The sequence below is a fragment of the Salvelinus alpinus genome, chromosome 3 (assembly GCF_045679555.1).
Source record: "Salvelinus alpinus chromosome 3, SLU_Salpinus.1, whole genome shotgun sequence".
NCBI lineage: Eukaryota > Metazoa > Chordata > Actinopteri > Salmoniformes > Salmonidae > Salvelinus > Salvelinus alpinus.
This window is the reverse complement of record NC_092088.1, coordinates 89,414,987-89,435,947: the sequence shown is the minus strand read 5'-3', so window position 1 is coordinate 89,435,947 and position 20,961 is coordinate 89,414,987. Positions and strand designations below refer to the sequence as shown.

The following is a 20,961-nucleotide window of genomic DNA, read 5'->3' as shown; positions in this document are numbered from 1 at the left end:
GTCTGAGGAGTCAAAGTTGTAGATTTTTGGTTTCAACCGCTGTGTCTTTGTGAGATGCAGAGTTGGTGAATGGATGATCTCCGCATGTGTGGTTCCTACTGTGAAGCATGGAGGAGGAGGTGTTAATGTGTGGGGGTGCTTTGCTGGTGACGCTGTCTGTGATTTATTTTGAATTCAAGGCACATTTAACCAGCATGGCTACCAAAGCATTCTGCAGCGATACACCATCCCATCTGGTTTGCGCTTAGTGGGACTATCATTTGTTTTCCAACAGGACAATAACCCAAAACACACCTGCAGGCTGTGTAAGGGCTATTTGTGACTCACAACCTGGATTCGGTCTTATGTAGCAAAATTTGAAATTGTGTTTTTTACATTAGATAAAAGTAGACTCAGAGATACAAAATGGTATATCATACACTGCATTTGAGGAACAATGGGGAAGTAATTCTGCTTTGAAAGTTGATCAACTTGTAAACTCACTTTTGAGAAAATCGCCTTTGATGAGCTGTTCTTTGTCTACACCCATTCAGCATCGTTCACACCTCCTTAAGCTTTAGCCCCACCCATCTCGTTTCGCTCTTGGAGCGCACACTTGACGCTCTGGCCGATGATTTGTTTACCTCTGGATAACATGAAAACAGCCTAACCAGCTCTGCTGGCAACAATTTCATTGTGCTTTTTTGCAGACTGACACCGGCCATATTCAACGGGTGTTGTACACACGGGTTGTGCACACGGGTGAGCCAACAATGCCACAGTGCTGGGAGCTAACCAACCATGTTCAAATGTTAGCTAGCTAACATTAGGCTCTAACTAGAACAGCAAACGGCTCTGGGAAACAAATAATAACGTCAGTTAGGGAGCCAGACAGCTAACGTTAGCTAGCTAGCTAACAGTACACTTTAACTTAAGATATAGCTATCTTATTTCTTTACTTACCTACACACACACACACATACCTTTTTTTCACGCACCATTGGTTAGCCTGTCTAGCCCCGGGGTTCCGCTAGCGGAACTCCTCCCACATTCCACTGAAAAGGGAGAGCGCGAAATTCAAAAAATATTTTTGAGAAATATTTAACTTTCACACATTAACAAGTCCAATACAGCAAATGAAAGATAAACATCTTGTGAATCCAGTCAACATGTCCGATTTTTTAAATGTTTTACAGCGAAAACACCACGTATATTTATGTTAGCTCACCACCAAATACAAAAAAGAACAGACATTTTTCACAGCACAGGTAGCATGCACAAAACCAACCAAACTAACCAAGAACCAACCAAACTAACCAAGAAACAACTTCATCAGATGACAGTCTTATAACATGTTACACAATAAATCTATGTTTTGTTTGAAAAATGTGCATATTTGAGGTATAAATCAGTTTTACATTGCAGCTACCATCACAGCTACCATCAGAAATAGCACCGAAGTAGCCAGAGTAATTATAGAGACCGTGTTAGAATTCTAAAAAGAACTTCATTACGACATGCAGCTTACGTTATTGCGAGAGAGCGCCCAAAATCTGGGCGCAAACTAAAAGTAAACATGTTCGACAGATATATGAAATAACATCATAAATGGGTACTACTTTTGATGATCTTCCATCAAAATGTTGTACAAGTGGTCCTTTGTCCAGAACAATCGTTGTTTGGTTTTAGAATGGTTTTTTTCCCTCTCGAATGAGCAAGCAAAACTAGCCAAGTGGCGCTAAGCTCTCCTTCGTCACCAAACGCAAAGAACGCAACACGCCTAAACTCCCGAAAAAATTTCAATAATCTAATAAAACTATATTGAAAAAACATACTTTACGATGATATTTTCACATTTATCAAATAAAATCAAAGCCGTAGATATAAGACGTCTATAACGAATGCTTTTCAGAAGCCAATACTGGTGACCTTTATGCGCTTCCTGAACAAAGGAATTCTGGAGTCATGTCATTCCAAGCTCTATCTTTTGACCATAGAAATACCTAGAAACCCCATTTCACCTCTCACAGCCTATTGACATCTAGTGGAAGGCGTATGAAGTGCATGTATAGTCATACATTTCAAGCAAAATGATAGGGAGGCCCTGGAACAGAGCCTCGATTTCAGATTTTTCACTTTCTGACAGGAAGTTTGCTGCAAAATGAGTTCTGTTTTACTCAAAGATATAATTCAAACGGTTTTAGACACTTGAGAGTGTTTTCTATCCAATAGTAATAATAATATGCATATTGTACGAGCAAGAATAGAGTATGAGGCCGTTTAAATTGGGCACGATTTTTCCCCAAAGTGAAAATAGCGCCCTCTATCCTCAACAGGTTAGAGCCTGTAAGTAAGCATTTCACTGTAAGGTCTACACCTGTTGTATTTGGCGCACGTGACAAATAAACTTTGATTTGATTTGAGCTAGCTAAGTAAACAATATACCTAGCTAGGTAAACAAAGTGTAAGTTCACACACGTCACGTAACGTTAGATAACGTGCCAGCCAGCTATTGTTAGCTAGTTAAACAACAATGAACAGAGCTAACAATGCCACAGTGCTGGGAGCTAACCAACCATGTTCAGTGTTAGCTAGCTAACATTAGGCTCTAACTAGAAGAGCACACGGCTCTGGGAAACGAATAATAACATCAGCTCGGGAGCAAGCTAGATAATGTTAGCTAGCTAGCTAACAGTACACTTTAGCTTGAAATAAAACCACTTTCTGTCAAAATTAGGAAACGTGTAATATCTGAAAATGTAGCTAGCTAACGCTAGACTAACTTACCTGTATACATCATCATGCATGATGGACGTGTCTCCCTGTCAGGAATGCCATGCCACAGTTGCCCTTAGTTTGAAGATGTAATCCGGAGACAGGTGTTTTCTCCATCTATTTACCTATCATACTCTACATCCACTGATTTCAAAACTTGATCCTCCAGAAAGTGGACAGCAACACTTATGCAGCTCCACTACACAATACACGTTTTTAAAAGCCACGTTCGACAGGATTACCAACACAAACTGACAAGCTCAAATAGACAGAAGCCTTCTATGGCAGACCAGTCCGAACTCCTCTCTCGGCATGTCCAGCCCACTCATTATCTCAGCCAATCATGGGTAGTGGGAGAGTTGCTGGCTTTTTCTGTGGCATAACTAACAAGGCTTGTAATTTAACAGATTGCATAGAAGTTTGTTATTAATAAGGCACATGAAAGTTCACATGTTCGAGAGCGCATTTCTGGCCAAAAATGCATTTTGATTTAAAAAAAAATGTTTACGTTCAAACTGCTCTCCTGTGAAGTTGTGATTTGTGACATACACCTAGTTTCCTGAATCGGGTCACATTTGACCAAGAAGAAGAGTGATGGTGTTGCATCAGCTGACCTGGCCTCCACAATCACCCGACCTCAAACCATTTGAGATGGTTTGGGATGAGTTGGACCGCAGAGTGAAGGAAAAGCAGCGAACAAGTGCTCAGCATATGTAGGAACTCCTTCAAAACTGTTGAAAAATAATTCCTCTTGAAGCTGGTTGAGAGAATACCCAGTTTGCAAAGCTGTCATCAAGGGTGGCTACTTTGAAGAATATAACATAAATTTGCTTACTAAACTAAGCAAAAAAAGAAACATCCCTTTATCAGGACCCTGTCTTTCAAAGATAATTTGTAAAAATCCAAATAACTTCACAGATCTTCATTGTAAAGGGTTTAAACACTGTTTCCCATGCTTGTTCAATGAAACATAAACAATTAATGAACATGCACCTGTGGAACGGTGGACACTAACAGCTTACAGACGGTAGGCAATTAAGGTCACAGTTATGATAACTTAGGACACTAAAGAGGCCTTTCTACTGACTCTGAAAAACACCAAAAGAAAGATGCCCAGGGTCCCTGCTCATCTGTGTGAATGTGTCTTAGGCATGCTGCAAGGAGGCATGAGGACTGCAGATGTGGCCAGGGCAATACATTGCAATGTCTGTACTGTGAGACGCCTAAGACAGCACTATAGGGAAACAGGACGGACATCGTCCTCGCAGTGGCAGATAGACGTGTAACAACACCTGCACAGGATCGGTACATCCGAACATCACACCTGTGGGACAGGTACAGGATGGCAACAAAAACTGCCCGAGTTACACCAGGAACGCACAATCCCTCCATCAGTGCTCAAACTGTCTGCAATAGGCTGAGAGAGGCTGGGTTGAGGGCTTGTAGGCTTGTTGTAAGGCAGGTTGTCACCAGACATCACCGGCAACATCGTCGCCTATGGGCACAAACCCACCATTGCGGGACCAGACAGGACTGGCAAAAAGTGCTTTTCACTGACACGTCGTGGTTTAGTCTCACCAGGGGTGATGGTCGGATTTGCGTTTATCGTCAAAGGAATGAGCGTTACACCGAGGCCTGTACTCTGGAGCGGGATCGATTTAGAGGGGGAGGGTCCGTCAGGTTCTGGGGCAGTGTCTCACAGCATCATCGGACTGAGCTTGTTGTCATTGCAGGCAATCTCAACGCTGTGCGTTACAGGGAAGACATCCTCCTCCCTCATGTGGTACCCTTCCTGCAGGCTCATCCTGACAGGACCCTCCAGCATGACAATGCCACCAGCCATACTGCTCATTCTGTGTGTGATTTCCTGCAAGACAGGAATGTCAGTGTTCTGCCATGGCCAGCGAAGAGCCCGGATCTCAATCCCATTGAGCACGTCTGGGACCTGTTGGATCGGAGGGTAAGAGCTAGGGCCATTCCCCCCAGAAATGTCCGGGAACTTGCAGGTGCCTTTGTGGAAGAGTGGGGTAACATTTCACAGCAAGAACTGGTAAATCTGGTGCAGTCCATGAGGAGGAGATGGACTGTAGTCCTTAATGCAGTTGGTGGCCACACCAGATACTGACTGTTACTTTTGATTTTGACTCCCCCCTTTGTTCAGGGACACATTATTACATTTCTGTTAGTCACATGTCTGTGGAACTTGTTCAGTTTATGTCTCAGTTGTTGAATCGTGTTATGTTCATACAGATATGTACACGTTAAGTTTGCTGAAAATAAACGCAGTTGACAGTGAGAGGACGTTTCTTTTTTTGCTGAGTTTACATGATTTCATATGTGTTATTTCATAGTTTTGGTGTCTTCACTATTATTCTACAATGTAGAAAATAGTAAAAATAAAGAAAAACCTTTAAATGAGTAGGTGTGCCCAAACTTTTGACAGGTACTGTATATACAGTATACACATCCAAGAAAGAATATGTGATCTAATCAAACTATTTGCGATGCTTTTGTCTACACTTTTGACAGATTTATTTATCCACAAGAGTTTACAGATTTTTTTTAATGGTCAATAAGAGCTATATGTTGTCTGTCTTGTATGAATAACATGTTGTGTGTGTCGGTGTATTCAACAGAAAGGGAAAGTAAAGGAGGCAGCACAGCGGTATCAGTACGCCCTCAAAAAGTTCCCCCGTGAAGGCTTCAGTGAGGACCTCAAGACTTTCAGGGAGCAGAAAGTGTCCATCTTACTCAATCTGTCCCGATGTCGGAGGAAACTGAACGTGAGTTGGTGGGCTCTGACCATGGATCCATCCCAAATGGCAACCTATTCCCAATATAGTGCACTACTTTTGACCTGGGCCCAGGTGCACTATATACGGAATAGGGTGCCATTTGAGACACAACCATGTATAGTATATTATCAATACATGCATTCCAGAGTAATACATAGTAGTAACTAATAGTAACAGTACTGGATATTACCTCTATTGTCCTCAGTATCTGACTCATGGAGGTAACACAATCAAATCAAATCAAATACAGTACTGGATAGTACCTCTATTGTCCTCAGTATCTGACTCATGGATGTAACAGTACTGGATAGTACCTCTATTGTCCTCAGTATCTGACTCATGGATGTAACAGTACTGGATAGTACCTCAGTATCTGACTCATGGATGTAACAGTACTGAATAGTACCTCAGTATCTGACTCATGGATGTAACAGTACTGGATAGTACCTCAGTATCTGACTCATGGATGTAACAGTACTGAATAGTACCTCTATTGTCCTCGGTATCTGCCTCATGGATCACTTGTTATTACATTCAGGACTTTGGGATGGCTGAGGAGTTTGCTACAAAGGCACTTGAATTGAAACCAAAATCATACGAAGCGTACTATGCCAGAGCCCGCGCCAAGCGTAGCAGCAGGTAACCTTCTATTTACATCCCTGCTTCCCTTCCACTGTAGAATAGTTGACATATTCTGCTCTGATCTCATATTTTTCAGTCTCTCATAAGATTTTCCTCCTTTTTTGTGACCAATTGTTTTTTCCTTAGTTTATACATTTTCACAGCAGTGTTTTATAAAATAAATAAAATAATAAAAAAACACTTCATGTAAGAATACAAACCTCACCTCAGTTCCAACCCTGTTGCATTTTCCCACTCCTACCTGTCTCTGCAGGCAGTTCCCTGAGGCCTTGGAGGACCTGAATGAAGCAATGAAGCAGAGCCCCAACCACCCTGAGATCCAGCGCCTCCTGCAGCGGGTAGAGGAGGAGTGTCGACAGCTTACCCAGGAGGAGGAGGACGCACAGAAGCTGGAGCCTCCCCCATCTCCTCCCCCCTCGCCTCCCCCAGACGAGGGGGAGGAGGAGGAGATGTCCCTGTCCTCCCTCCCACTCCCCCTGGAGCTCCCCCCTCCCCCGGAGCCTCGGCTGGAGGACATGGAGCCGGTCCAGGATCTGTTTGAGGACGAGGACTATCTGGTGCAGGAGGCCATGTCTATGGGGAGTATGGGTTCTATGGGTCTGGCCCTCGAGAGGGAGCTCTGCTCCAACCCCTCCAGCCTGCCTATCATCCAGAGCCCCCCTCTTTCTCCAACCATCCACCAGCACCCCTACCACCAGGACCAGGCATTCCTGTCGGGGGGCTCCCCTATGGGCCAGGCTTACGTCTATGACCACCCCAGCCCCACCTCCATGTCCTCTCCCGGCATCCAGAACTACCAGCTGCCGTCACCCCCCTCTCTCTCCCCCACGCACCACAACTCCCACTACCGACACAGCCCTCCACAGACCTCCCCGGTGCACCAGACCACCTACCGCTTCAGCCCCCCGCCCAATGGAGGAGGGGGACAAGGGATGGACCACGGATACCAGAGCCCCCCGCTATCCCCTCTGCGTCGGGGTGGGGTACAGAGCCAGTACAGAGCCAGTCCCCCGGTGGAGAGTGTGTGTCTGTACAGGTCCCAGTCAGGGTCTCCGGTGCGCTACCAGCAGGAGCAGCCTACCCTTTCAAAGATGAGCAGCCAGAGGTCCTTCCAGCAGAGCTCACAGCCTTCCCTGCACCACCAGGCCTCCCTGCACCACCAGGCCTCTCTGCACCACGACACCCTCCAGACCCACCAGCACCACCAGGCCCAACTGAACCACCAGGTCTCCCAACAGCACCACCAGGCCCAACTACAGCACCAGGCCTCCCAACACCACCAGGACTCCCTGCATCACCAGACTCAACAGCACCACCAGGCCCAGGGCCTGCGCCTCCAGCCCTCCATGGCCCAGATTGTTCGCACCAACCAGCCCAGCAACACATACGGCCAGATGGGCCACCCCATGCGTTACCAGGGGGCCTCCATGGACGTGCCGATGGAGAGCCAGAGCCGGTTGATGTACCAGCCCTCCCTGGATGGTCGCTCCATGCCCCAGTCCAGCCTCTCAGCTGGGGCCCTCTGTCAGCACGTGGGCCGAGGAGGGGTCATAGAGGGCCTGATGAAGGACGAGCTACCCCAGCGCCCCTCCTCTGCCTACCGTGCCAGCAGTGGGGGAGGACAAGGGGGCCAGCTCCAGGGGGCTGTCCGCTATAGCCAGACCCCCCAGATTAGCCGCAGCCAGTCAGCCGCCTACTACCCTGGTGCCAAGCACGAGATGGAGCGCCAAAACAGTGCCATGCCCCAGTGCCAGCTCGGATCACCAGAGATCGGCCACATGGTGAGGCGGCCCGTCAGTGCCACTACCACGGAGATCAAACCGCACATTTCCACTCCCCGGCCCCTCATCCACTCCCAGAGCGTGGGCCTCCGCTTCTCCCCTTCCAGCAACAACATCCCCACAGGGGGCTCTAGCTGTAATCTAGCCCCAGGCTTCAGGCCTTCCTCCTCCATCCAGGGGATGGAGATCCCGCTGCAGGTGGCTTACGAGGGCTACGAAGGCTACGAGGGGTACGAGCGTTCCTGTAACGACGACATCTCCCCAAACTCGCCCTCCCAGGGCAGCGGTGGTGGGCTGTACCAGGGTGAGAGCACCCGCTCACGGACCACGCCCTTCATGGGCATCATAGACAAGACAGCACGGACTCACCAGACTCAGTACCTGCAGCAGCCCTCGTCCCAGCGGCCCTGGGCCAAGACCTCCATGGACTCTGGCATCAGCCCCACGTCGCCCGGCCAACTGGTCCAGCATGGCTCGTCCTACAGCCCCCCCACCTCGCTGGGGAACTTCGCTTACTACAACAAGACTAACAACGCCCAGAACGGACAACTCCTGGAGGAAGACTACTACCCCCAGCAGCCCCAGCATCAGCAGTCCTCCCTGGGCAAGCTGGCCAACGGAGCCTCCCGGGGTGGAGGAGGGGACATCCTGGAGCGGGTGAGCCAGGTGCCCACCTATCCAGACGTGAAGGTGGCCAGGACTCTGCCCGTAGCTCAGGCCTACCAGGACAACATGTACCGACAGCTCTCTCGTGATATGTCCCGTGACTCTAGGCAGGGCCCCACCTCCCCCATCAAACCAAAGAGACCTTTCGTGGAGTCGAATGTGTGAATGTACCGTCCACGGCCGGACTGGGCGTGTGAGTGGGAGGGGAGGAAGAGAGGGGCGAAAGGGAGGGGAGGAAGGGAGGGGAGGGGGGGATGTTGAGTTAAGGCTGCTGACCTTGTATGACATTGATGAAGAACACATGATACATAGACAGATTACAGCCCCGCTCACACAGAGAGCAGTCTGCAACAGGCCCTGCTTACACAGAGAGCAGTCTACAACAGGCCCCACTCACACAGAGAGCAGTCTACAACAGGCCCCACTCACATAGAGATCAGTCTACAACAGGCCCCACTCACACAGAGAGCAGTCTACAACAGGCCCCACTCACACAGTGAGCAGTCTACAACAGGCCCCACTCACACAGAGAGCAGTCTACAACAGGCCCCACTCACACAGAGAGCAGTCTACAATAGGCCCCACTCACACAGAGAGCAGTCTACAACAGAACCCACTCACACAGAGAGCAGTCTACAACAGAACCCACTCTCACAGAGAGCAGTCCACAATAGGCCCCACTCACACAGAGAGCAGTCTACAATAGGCCCCACTCACACAGAGAGCAGTCTACAATAGGCCCCACTCACACAGAGAGCAGTCTACAATAGGCCCCACTCACACAGAGAGCAGTCTACAATAGGCCCCACTCACACAGAGAGCAGTCTACAATAGGCCCCACTCACACAGTGAGCAGTCAACAATAGGCACACACTGGGGGTAGTAGTCTAGTCATACAGTACATAGATACTAACACACTGGGGGTAGTCCTGATCAAACACAGGGTCAGAGTCCCTAACACTTCCAGGGGGAGGGAGTGGGAGTGAAACTGAGGGCCCTTACCTTACTGTACCTGTGGATTCTCTATCCATCTACCATATGCTATCTTTAAAATACGACTTGTGCTCTTATTCAAGGTTGCTAGACTCTCTGTAATACAATATTAATATGTTCACTACTGTAAATGGGTCAGAAATTACAACGTGAGTGTGCATAGAGAAATTATTATATTTATTATTAAGTTATATAATGTAAATACATATAAAAACATGAATGACTTTCTTTGTGTTCTTTCTGTTTTTAATTGTTTTTTAGCCTTCTGTCCATGTGCTGTCCTTAATAAGTCCTTGCTCCCATCGAGCGCTTTTTCAGCTATACAGCCAGTTGAAACTCGTCCAAAACACTCAATCATCCACGAACTAGGCCGGAGATATCTTTAGTCGATTTAAGGATGAAAAGTGTAAAACTGCAACACAAAAAGTCACAGCATACAAAACACACACATACCAAGTAGCTAGCATGTAGCTAGCTACATTCATTTCAATAGGAACGGCTAATCCGGTTTAGGCTAGTGACAATATATCTGTAAAAGTAACACAAACGTATGCTATTTAAGTGTTAATAAAACAACCAGGAATGTTAATACTTACAGATGATACCAACTGAAGGGCTATAAAGGACAGGATGACGGTGGATAGAACAGTATATCGTGGTTAGACTGAACACTAAACAGCAGTAAACAAAAAAATCATTAATTTCATATGAATGGCACTTCTTCTGCAATACAAAGACCATTAGGTGAGAGCAAAGGCAATACATGCTTAATGTGGTCCATGATGCAACAACATGGTTTCAGAATCAACTAGGACAGGGAATGAGGGACATTTAGAAACTTTGAATTACTCACATGTGAAAGGATATTTTCCTAGTTTCTAAATATTAGCTTTGTCATGTTATATTTTTGATATTTTAATTTAACTTTTTATTACGTTTAATTTATTCATAAATGTCTGCACTAAATGCCTGTGAAGTTCTTAACTTAAGGTGCACTTTATGTATTTTTGTTACTTTATCGTTATTGAATGTTATTGATTTTGTAGAAATGGAGGTCGGGTGGGGCTTCTGACCAATGATACTGGATTATTACTGATTACTCATTGTCGTAGGAACTCTGATCTACAAAGCAAAGTAATGAATGACAATATAAAGTGCAAACAATGTTTTTAAATGTCTGAAGATGTATAGACTTTATAGCACATTGTAACAGCTGCATATACTGGCCATCCCCCTCAACCCAACCCCAGATCCCTTCATAGACAGACAGATCTCATACGCAAGTGGCTTGTGTTCTTTTTTTATCCTTACCACGAGTGAAAATGCTCCTCTTTTGCAGTTTCCTTATATCTACTATTCAATTCAATCACACTGTGTGGAACCTATTGACTGACAGTCAATCAGATGGTCCCAAATCCAGTGACAAAGCACTTAACTTCAGTGTCAAGGGAAAGTCCTGGAGAGAGAAATGTAAAGATTGTATTCATGACTAACATATTTTTATATTTGCCAGGTGAGAGTATAAAAACAATGGGTGTGTGAATGTACTTCAGTCAGATTGAATGCTCAGTCAGTTGCCACTGCTTCATGGACAGCTTCCATTTTGATCTTGTCTGCTATTCAAATGGCTGAATAAAATGATTCAAATGGTTCCCTACCCACAGGATAGCTCATTTGGACAACTTTAAGACCATACTGTATGTGTGAGGAATTGTACTATTCTTTCAAAAAGGACTTTAAAAGGACTTTTGAGGCGTTTTGTTTTCCAACTTTTGATGTAAATTAGTTGACTGTAAAATGTAAATTAGTTGGCTGTAAACATTCAGATGCATGTTTTATTATTTGTCCTGATCTCAAACAGAAACACATACAGTATACACAGTGTCCTGAATCGGGTCTGGGATCTATGATATACATCTGGGATATACATCTGGTCTGGGTTCTGTGATAGACATCTGGGATATACATCAGGGATATACATCTGGCCTGGAATCTGTGATGGACATCTGGGATATACATCTGGTCTGGGTTCTGTGATAGACATCTGGGATATACATCTGGTCTGGGTTCTGTGATAGACATCTGGGATAGACATCTGGTCTGGGTTCTGTGATAGACATCTGGGATAGACATCTGGTCTGGGTTCTGTGATAGACATCTGGGATATACATCTGATCTGGGATCTTTGATAGACATCTGGGATATACATCTGGTCTGGGATCTATGATAGACATCTGGGATATACATTTGGTCTGGGATCTATGATAGACATCTGGGATATACATCTGGTCTGGGATCTTTGATTGACATTTGGGATATACATCTGGTCTGGGATCTTTGATTGACATCTGGGATATACATCTGGTCTGGGTTCTGTGATAGACATCTGGGATATACATCAGGGATATACATCTGGCCTGGAATCTGTGATAGACATCTGGTCTGGGATCTGTTATAGACATCTGGGATATACATCTGGGATATACATCTGGTCTGGGACAGACATCTGGGATATACAGTACCAGTCAAAAGTTTGGACACACCTACTCATTCAAGGGTTTTTCTTTATTTTTACTATTTTCTACATTGTAGGATAGTAGTGAAGACACCAAAACTATGAAATAACACATATGAAATCATGTAGTAACCAAAAAAGTGTTAAACAAATCAAAAAATATATATATTTTCCAATTCTTCAAAGTAGACACCCTTTGCCTTGATGACAGCTTTGCACACTCTTGACGTTCTCTCAACCAGCTTCACTTGGAATGCTTTTCCTACAGTCTTGAAGGAGTTCCCAAATATGCTGAGCACTTATTGGCTGCTTTTCCTTCACTTTGCGGTCCAACTCATCCCAAACCATCTCAATTTGGTTGAGGTCAGGTGATTGTGGAGGCCAGGTCATCTGATGCAGCACTCCATCACTCTCCTTATTGGTCAAATAGCCTTTACACAGCCTGGGGGTGTGTTGGGTCATTGTCCTGTTGAATAAAAAAATTATAGTCCCACTAAGCGCAAACCAGATGGGACGGTGTATCGCTGCAGAATGCTGTGGTAGCCATGCTGGTTAAGTGTGCCTTGAATTCTAAATAAATAACTGACAGTGTCACCAGCAAAGAACCACCACTCCATAACACCTCCTTCTCCATGCTTCATGGTGGGAGCCATACCTTCGGCGATCATCCGTTCACCTACTCTGCGTCTCACAAAGACACGGCGGTTGGAACCAAAAACAAAACTTTGGACATCAGACCAAAGGACAGACTTCCACCGGTCTAATGTCTATTGCTCGTGTTTCTTGGCCCAAGAAAGTCTCTTCTTCTTATTGGTGCCCTTTAGTAGTGGTTTCTTTGCAGTAATTCGACCATGAAGGCCTGATTCACGAAGTCTCTTGTGAACAGTTGAGATGTTGAGATATGTGTGTTACTTGAGCTCTGTAAAGCATTTATTTGGGCTGCAATTTCTGAGGCTGGTAACTGTAATGAACTTGTCCTCTGCAGCAGAGGTAACTCTGGGTCTTCCTTTCCCGTGGCGGTCCTCATGAGAGCCAGTTTCATCATCACGCTTGAAGGTTTGCAACTGCACTTTAAGAAACTTTCAAAGTTCTTGACATTTTCCGGATTGACTGACATTCATTTGAAATGCATTCCAGGTGACGACCTCATGAAGCTGGTTGAGAGAATTCCAAGAGTGTGCAAAGCTGTCATCAAGGGTGGCTTTGAAGAATCTCAAATATAAAATATATTCTGATTTGTTTAACCCTTTTTTGGTTACTACATGATTCCATATGTGCTATTTCATAATGTTGATGTCTTCACTATTATTCTACAATGTAGAAAATTGTACAAATAAAGAAAAACCCTTGAATGAGTAGGTGTGTCCAAACTTTTGACTGGTACTGTACATCTGGGATATACATCTGGGATATACATCTGGTCTGGGATAGACATCTGGGATATACATCTGGTCTGGGATAGACATCTGGGATATACATCTGGTCTGGGATAGACATCTGGGATATACATCTGGTCTGGGATAGACATCTGGGATATACATCTGGTCTGGGATAGACATCTGGGATATACATCTGGTCTGGGATAGACATATGGGATATACATCTGGTCTGGGATAGACATCTGGGATATACATCTGGTCTGGGATAGACATGTGGGATAGACATCTGGGATAGACATCTGGGATATACATCTGGTCTGGGATAGACATTTGGGATAGACACCTGGTCTGGGATAGACATATGGGATAGACATCTGGGATATACATCTGGGATATACATCTGGGATATACATTTGGGATATACATCTGGGATATACATCTGGGATAGACATGTGGGATAGACATCTGGGATAGACATCTGGGATAGACATTTGGGATATACATGTGGGATATACATTTGGGATATACATGTGGGATAGACATCTGGGATAGACATCTGGGATAGACATGTGGGATAGACATCTGGGATAGACATTTGGGATATACATCTGGGATAGACATCTGGGATAGACATGTGGGATAGACATGTGGGATAGACATGTGGGATAGACATGTGGGATATACATCTGGGATAGACATGTGGGATAGACATCTGGGATAGACATCTGGGATAGACATTTGGGATATACATCTGGGATATACATCTGAGATAGACATCTGGGATATACATCTGGGATATACATCTGGGATAGACATCTGGGATATACATCTGGGATATACATCTGGGATATACATCTGGGATAGACATGTGGGATAGACATCTGGGATAGACATCTGGGATAGACATGTGGGATAGACATCTGGGATATACATCTGGGATAGACATCTGGGATATACATCTGGGATAGACATCTGGGATATACATCTGGGATATACATCTGGGATATACATCTGGGATAGACATTTGGGATATACATCTGGGATATACATCTGGGATAGACATCTGGGATAGACATCTGGGATATACATCTGGGATTGACATTTGGGATAGACATCTGGGATTGACATTTGGGATATACATCTGGCCTGGGATAGACATCTGGGATGTACATCTGGGATTGACATTTGGGATAGACATCTGGGATGTACATCTGGTCTGGGATAGACATTTGGGATATACATCTGGTCTGGGATAGACATCTGGGATGTACATCTGGGATTGACATTTAGGATAGACATGTGGGATAGACATCTGGTCTGGGATAGACATGTGGGCAAGACATCTGGGATATACATCTGGTCTGGGATAGACATCTGGGATATACATCTGGTCTGGGATAGACATCTGGGATATACATCTGGTCTGGGATAGACATCTGGGATATACATCTGGTCTGGGATAGACATCTGGGATAGACATCTGGTCTGGGATAGACATGTGGGCAAGACATCTGGGATAGACATGTGGGATAGACATGTGAGATAGACATCTGGTCTGGGATAGACATGTGGGCAAGACATCTGGGATATACATCTGGGATATACATCTGGGATAGACATCTGGTCTGGGATAGACATGTGGGATAGATATGTGAGATAGACATGTGGGATAGACATGTGGGATAGACATGTGGGATAGATATGTGAGATAGACATGTGAGATAGACATGTGGGATAGACATGTGGGATAGACATGTGGGATAGACATGTGAGATAGACATCTGGTCTGGGATAGACATGTGGGCAAGACATCTGGGATATACATCTGGGATAGACATCTGGGATGTACATCTGGGATAGACATGTGGGATATACATCTGGGATAGACATGTGGGATAGACATGTGGGATATACATATGGTCTGGGATATACATCTGGGATATACATCTGGGATAGACATGTGGGATAGACATGTGGGATATACATATGGTCTGGGATATACATCTGGGATAGACATCTGGGATATACATCTGGGATAGACATGTGGGATAGACATGTGGGATATACATATGGTCTGGGATATACATCTGGGATAGACATCTGGGATATACATCTGGGATAGACATGTGGGATAGACATGTGGGATAGACATGTGGGATATACATGTGGGATAGAGTAATGAAGCTGTATCCTTTCCACCAAACCTCCAACCAGACAAAACGCAAAACTCTGAAGCGTTCTAGTTTATTATTTAATTTAATTTAAATGTATTTGCTTGCTGAGCAGAGTTCTTTAGTCTGTAAATGTGAGCTTGCAGAGCGCTGTGATGAAATATTAATTAAAAACTAAAAGAATGTGTTTTTATCTCATGATAACTGATTGTAATCTGTACAGTCAACCCTATGTATTGAATAATAGCATATTTATAAATGGTTACCAACTGAAAAACATCCTGCATGTCATTTATTTGCTTTGGTCTTTCAGGTGAATGATATGAATAGCTGCATACAGTATTCTGACATTTTTATTGTCAGGGCATTTCTTATTTAGTGTTACATAACTTAACTTGCCAAGCAAGCATAAACTACTAGTCTGTAGCTGGGTACAGGAAACTACTTGAGATGAACAATGACTCATGAATTGATTAGGTTTAACCAGAAGGTGGTACTATTTCCCTATAGTTCAAGTTTTATCACATGCACAAACAGGTACAGTGAAATGCTTAACTTGCAAGCTCTACCCAACTGTAGTAATCAATATCAAAATAGTATAACTAATTTTAAAAGATATAATACAGAAAAAAATGAGAAATAAGAGAGGAAGCCATAATAACATATCATTTGTCAATCACTCAATTTCGTAAGGCAGCATTGTAACTAAACAAAGTGAGATTTTGCATACATATTTGGGAGGGATGGAGGGAGACAGTTACACTGCTGGTTACATAGCTGGAAATAGACACAGTATAAGGTAAGAGATAAAGAAAACATTTGGCCTATATCATGCATACTTAAGAAACACGATTACATATTATGTAAACGGGAACGATACACTCTTCAATCATCAGCAGAAAAATTGCCATTCTGCTTTTGCCTAATTCGCGCGATAACAATATGGAAAAATTGTTTATCTTGCTGCGCAACAATTTCTTGGCCTACTTTTGAGGCCTTGTGGTTAGATTTTGGTCATTGGGCTAGAAATTTCAGCTCCACCTGGCAACCCTGGCCACCCAGACAACTGCAACTCCTATTGGTTGAGAAAGTACACTACATTACCAAAAGTATGTGGACACCTGCTCGTCGAACATCTCATTCCAAAATCACGGCCATTAATATCGAGTTGGTCCCCCCTTTGCTGCTATGACAACCTCCACTCCTCTGGGAAGGCTTTCCACTAGATGTTGAAACTTTGCTGCGGGACTTGCCTTCATTCAGCCACAAGAGCATTAGTGAGGTCAGGCACTGATGTTGGGCGATTAGGCCTGGCTCGCCGTCAGGGTTTCAATTCTTAAATTGGAAACTTAAATCCGTTTTACCTCATTTCTACCAGCATGTTAAATGTGCAAACAGAGGGAAAAGACCACTACAGTCCCTGTGCCCAAAAACACTAAGGTAACCTGCCTAAATGACTACTGACCCGAAGCACTCACGTCTGTAGCCATGAAGTGCTTTGAAAGTCATGGCTCACATCAACACCATTATCCCAGAAACCCTAGACCCACTCCATTTGCATACTGCCCCAACAGATCCACAGATGATGCAATCTCTATTGCACTCCACACTGCCCTTTCTCACCTGGACAAAAGGAACACCTATGTGAGAATGCTATTCAATGACTACAGCTCAGCGTTCAACACCATAGCACCCTCAAAGCTTCCATACGGGCCGCCCCAGGTGGTAAGGGTTGGTAACAACACATCTGCCACGCTGATCCTCAACACGGGGGCCCCTCAGGGGTGCGTGTTCAGTCCGCTCCTGTACTCCCTGTTCACTCATGACTGCACGGCCAGGCAGGACTCCAACGCCATCATTAAGTTTGCTGATGACACAACAGTGGTAGGCATGATCACCGATCCAGATGAGACAGCCTATAGGGAGGAGGTCAGAGACCTGGCCGTGTGGTGCAATGACAACAACCTCTCCCTCCTTTTTTGGGGGTATTTTCTTAAAACTGCATTGTTGGTTCAGGGCTTGTAAGTAAGCATTTCACTGTAAGGTCTACACCATTTGTATTTGCATGTGACAAATAAGATTTGATATGATATTACCTAAGTCCAGGATGGACAAAGGGGTCGTTGTTGGGGCTCTGTTTCTGGACCCAAGGAAGGCTTTTGATACTGTTAACCATGAGGTTCTCATCACAAAATTGTCCAAGTTCAACTTTTTTCCCAATGCCTTAAGATGGATGAAATCATACCTTGAAGGCAGATCTCAGTGTGTCAGTGAGCAATGAGCTGTCTCCCACTCTTAGCTATGCGTTCCCCAAGGGTCAATACTGGGGCCCTTCCTGTTCAGCCTGTACATTAATGATCTGCCTTCTGTCTGTACTGGGTCTGAAGTTCAAATTTATGCAGATGATATAGTGATATACAGTATGTGCATGCAAAGAGCAAACAACAAGCTGCACGAGAACTCACTACTGTAATGGTCCAGGTTACAAAGTGGTTCAGTGACTCATGTTTGCATCTCAATGTGAAAAAACTGTCTGCATGTTCTTCACAAAGAGGACAACTGATGCTACTGAGCCAGATGTCTATGTGTCAGGGGAGAAGCTCCAGGTGGTATCTGATTTTAAGTACCATGGCATCATACTTGATTCCAACCTCTCTTTTAAAAAGCAGGTGAAAAAGGTAAATCAAATAACCAAATTCAACCTAGCTAATTTCGGATTTATACGAAATTGTTTAACTACAGAGGTAGCAAAACTGTACTTCAAATCTATGATACTCCCTCACTTAATATACTGCTTGACTAGTTGGGCCCAACATTAAAATCCATTCAGTCTGTCTATGAACGGGCTCTCAAAGTGCTTGATAGGAAGCCAAATAGCCATCATCAAATCAAATCAAATCAAATCATATTTTATTGGTCACATACACATGGTTAGCAGATGTTAATGCAAGTGTAGTGAAATGCTTGCGCTTCTAGTTCCGACCATGCAGTAATATCTAACAAGTAATCTAACAATTTCACAACTACCTTATACACACAAGTGTAAAGGAATTAATAAGAATATGTATATATAAATATATAGATGAGTGACGGCCGAACGGCATAGGCAAAATGCAATAGATGGTATAGAGTACAGTATATACATATGAGATGAGTAATGTAGGGTATGTAAACATTATATAAAGTGGCAGTGTTTAAAGTGACTACTGATACATTTATTACATACATTTTTCCATTATTAAAGTGGCTAGAGTTGAGTCAGTATGTTGGCAGCAGCCACTCAATGTTAGTGAAGGCTGTTTAACAGTCTGATGGCCTTGAGATAGAAGCTGTTTTCAATCTCTCGGTCCCCACTTTGATGCACCTGTACTGACCTCGCCTTCTGGATGATAACGGGGTGAACAGGCAGTGGCTCGTGTGGTTGTTGTCCTTGATGATCTTTTTGGCCTTCCTGTGACATTAGGTGGTGTAGGTGTCCTGGAGAGCAGGTAGTTTGCCCCCGGTGATGCGTTGTGCAGACCTCACCACCCTCTGGAGAGCCTTACGGTTATGGGCGGAGCAGTTGCCGTACCAGGCGGTGATACAGCCCGACAGGATGCTCTCAATTGTGCATCTGTAAAAGTTTGTGAGTGTTTTTGGTGACAAGCCAAATTTCTTCAGCCTCCTGAGGTTGAAGAGGCACTGCTGAACCTTCTTCACCACGCTGTCTGTGTGGGTGGACCATTTCAGTTTGTCCGTGATGTGTACGCCGAGGAACTTAAAACTTTCCATCCTCTCCAGTACTGTCCCGTCAATGTGGATAGGGGGTGCTCCCTCTGCTGTTTTCTGAAGTCAGCAATCATCTCCTTTGTTTTGTTAACATTGAGTATGAGGTTATTTTCCTGACACCACACTCTGAGGGCATTCACCTCCTCCCTGTAGGCCGTCTCGTCGTTGTTGGTAATAAAGCCTACCACTGTAGTGTCGTCTGCAAACTTGATGAACCGTAGGATAAATAAGGGGGCATATGAGCAGACAATGAAAGCTCTTACAATATTTGATGATTACATTTCTCTAAAACAGGTTATAGGCTACAGTAGAAGAGTCAGAAATGTAGGTGCAATTTAGAGGGGTAAATAGACCAAATTATTAGGGTGAGGCACATGGGCTACTAACATCTTACTACACAACATACACTTAGTATTACTTTCTTAGCTACAGTATACATGTCTCCCTGGCATATTACATAATTTATGAAGCAGCATACAATACATTTTTGGACTCACATTGTTCATGCTGTGCTCACTTGAACAAGAAGGTGGCGCTGCGGTCCTCCGAATTAACAGTTGTTTTGAGCGTGGCAAAAATCATGCTTATTTGACAGCATGGCCAATGTTGAATGTTTATCATTTTTAATTTGGGGAAAAAAAACTTAATCCCAGATTTGGGACCACACAGCCACTGTCACTGATTTCTTCCAAACCACTCGTTGAATTTGCGATTTCCAACTTGTTGTGTAATGTTTATGTCCAATGGCCTATGAGCACTGATACGTTTTATCCATAATTTCTCTTCATTATTTATTTTCATATGAAAAGGATTAAAAAGGATTTGCCAGTAGATTGTCAATTTGATTAATGATGATGAATGCTAGCTAAAACTGTGAAAGTATGATGTTGACATGATCAGTCCAATAAAAGCTTCTGTATAACGTGGTTTGCTGTCATTTTATCTGTGGCCAATGACCTTGAGCCTTCTTGGATGGGCACTTCTATGGCAGCTGAAGGGCTAAAATGTTCAAGGTCTCCTTACACTTGGCAGTGACGTAAAGTCCCCATTAGTGACAGAACACTGAGCCAATCACGGCGCAGCGCTCCATATGTTCTGCTGGCTTGCCCCACCACCACAGAAAGCACTGAGCTAGGCTGAAACACCTGCATTTTGGAGCTGCCTTACTCAAGAAAACAAAAAAGAGACCATAGCTGTGTTCGAATACTCATACTAACCACACAATTTGTGACATTAATTGACTATATAGTATGCTTATTGGTCATAGTATGGATATAGTTATTATTGCAAAAGTTCCCGGATGTCGTACTAAATTCACCAAAATACTAAGTATACACGCAGAGAACACTATTTCCGTACTTTTAGGGCCGATAATGCAACTCTTCAGTAAATGGGCGTTGCTTCACAACGTTTTCAGATTTGAAGAAAATGGCAGAAAATATGCAGCCGATGTCCGACGAGAGCAAATACAAATTCATTGAACTAACTAGTGGGAAA

At 44.2% G+C, this 20,961-nt stretch overlaps 1 protein-coding gene across 2 annotated transcripts in view; it reads left to right on the top strand.

Moving 5' to 3' along the window:
* LOC139571498 (protein TANC2-like) overlaps positions 1 to 8,862 on the top strand; it is a 58,102-nt gene extending 49,240 nt beyond the window's left edge. For both annotated transcript variants that reach the window (XM_071394425.1, XM_071394426.1), the window contains 3 exons: positions 5,391 to 5,537; positions 6,088 to 6,188; positions 6,445 to 8,862. In XM_071394425.1, the coding sequence (XP_071250526.1) occupies positions 5,391 to 5,537; positions 6,088 to 6,188; positions 6,445 to 8,803 (2,607 nt within the window). In that variant the 3' untranslated portion in view covers positions 8,804 to 8,862. The remainder of the gene's footprint in view (positions 1 to 5,390; positions 5,538 to 6,087; positions 6,189 to 6,444) is intronic.
* The last annotated feature ends 12,099 nt before the right edge of the window (positions 8,863 to 20,961 follow it).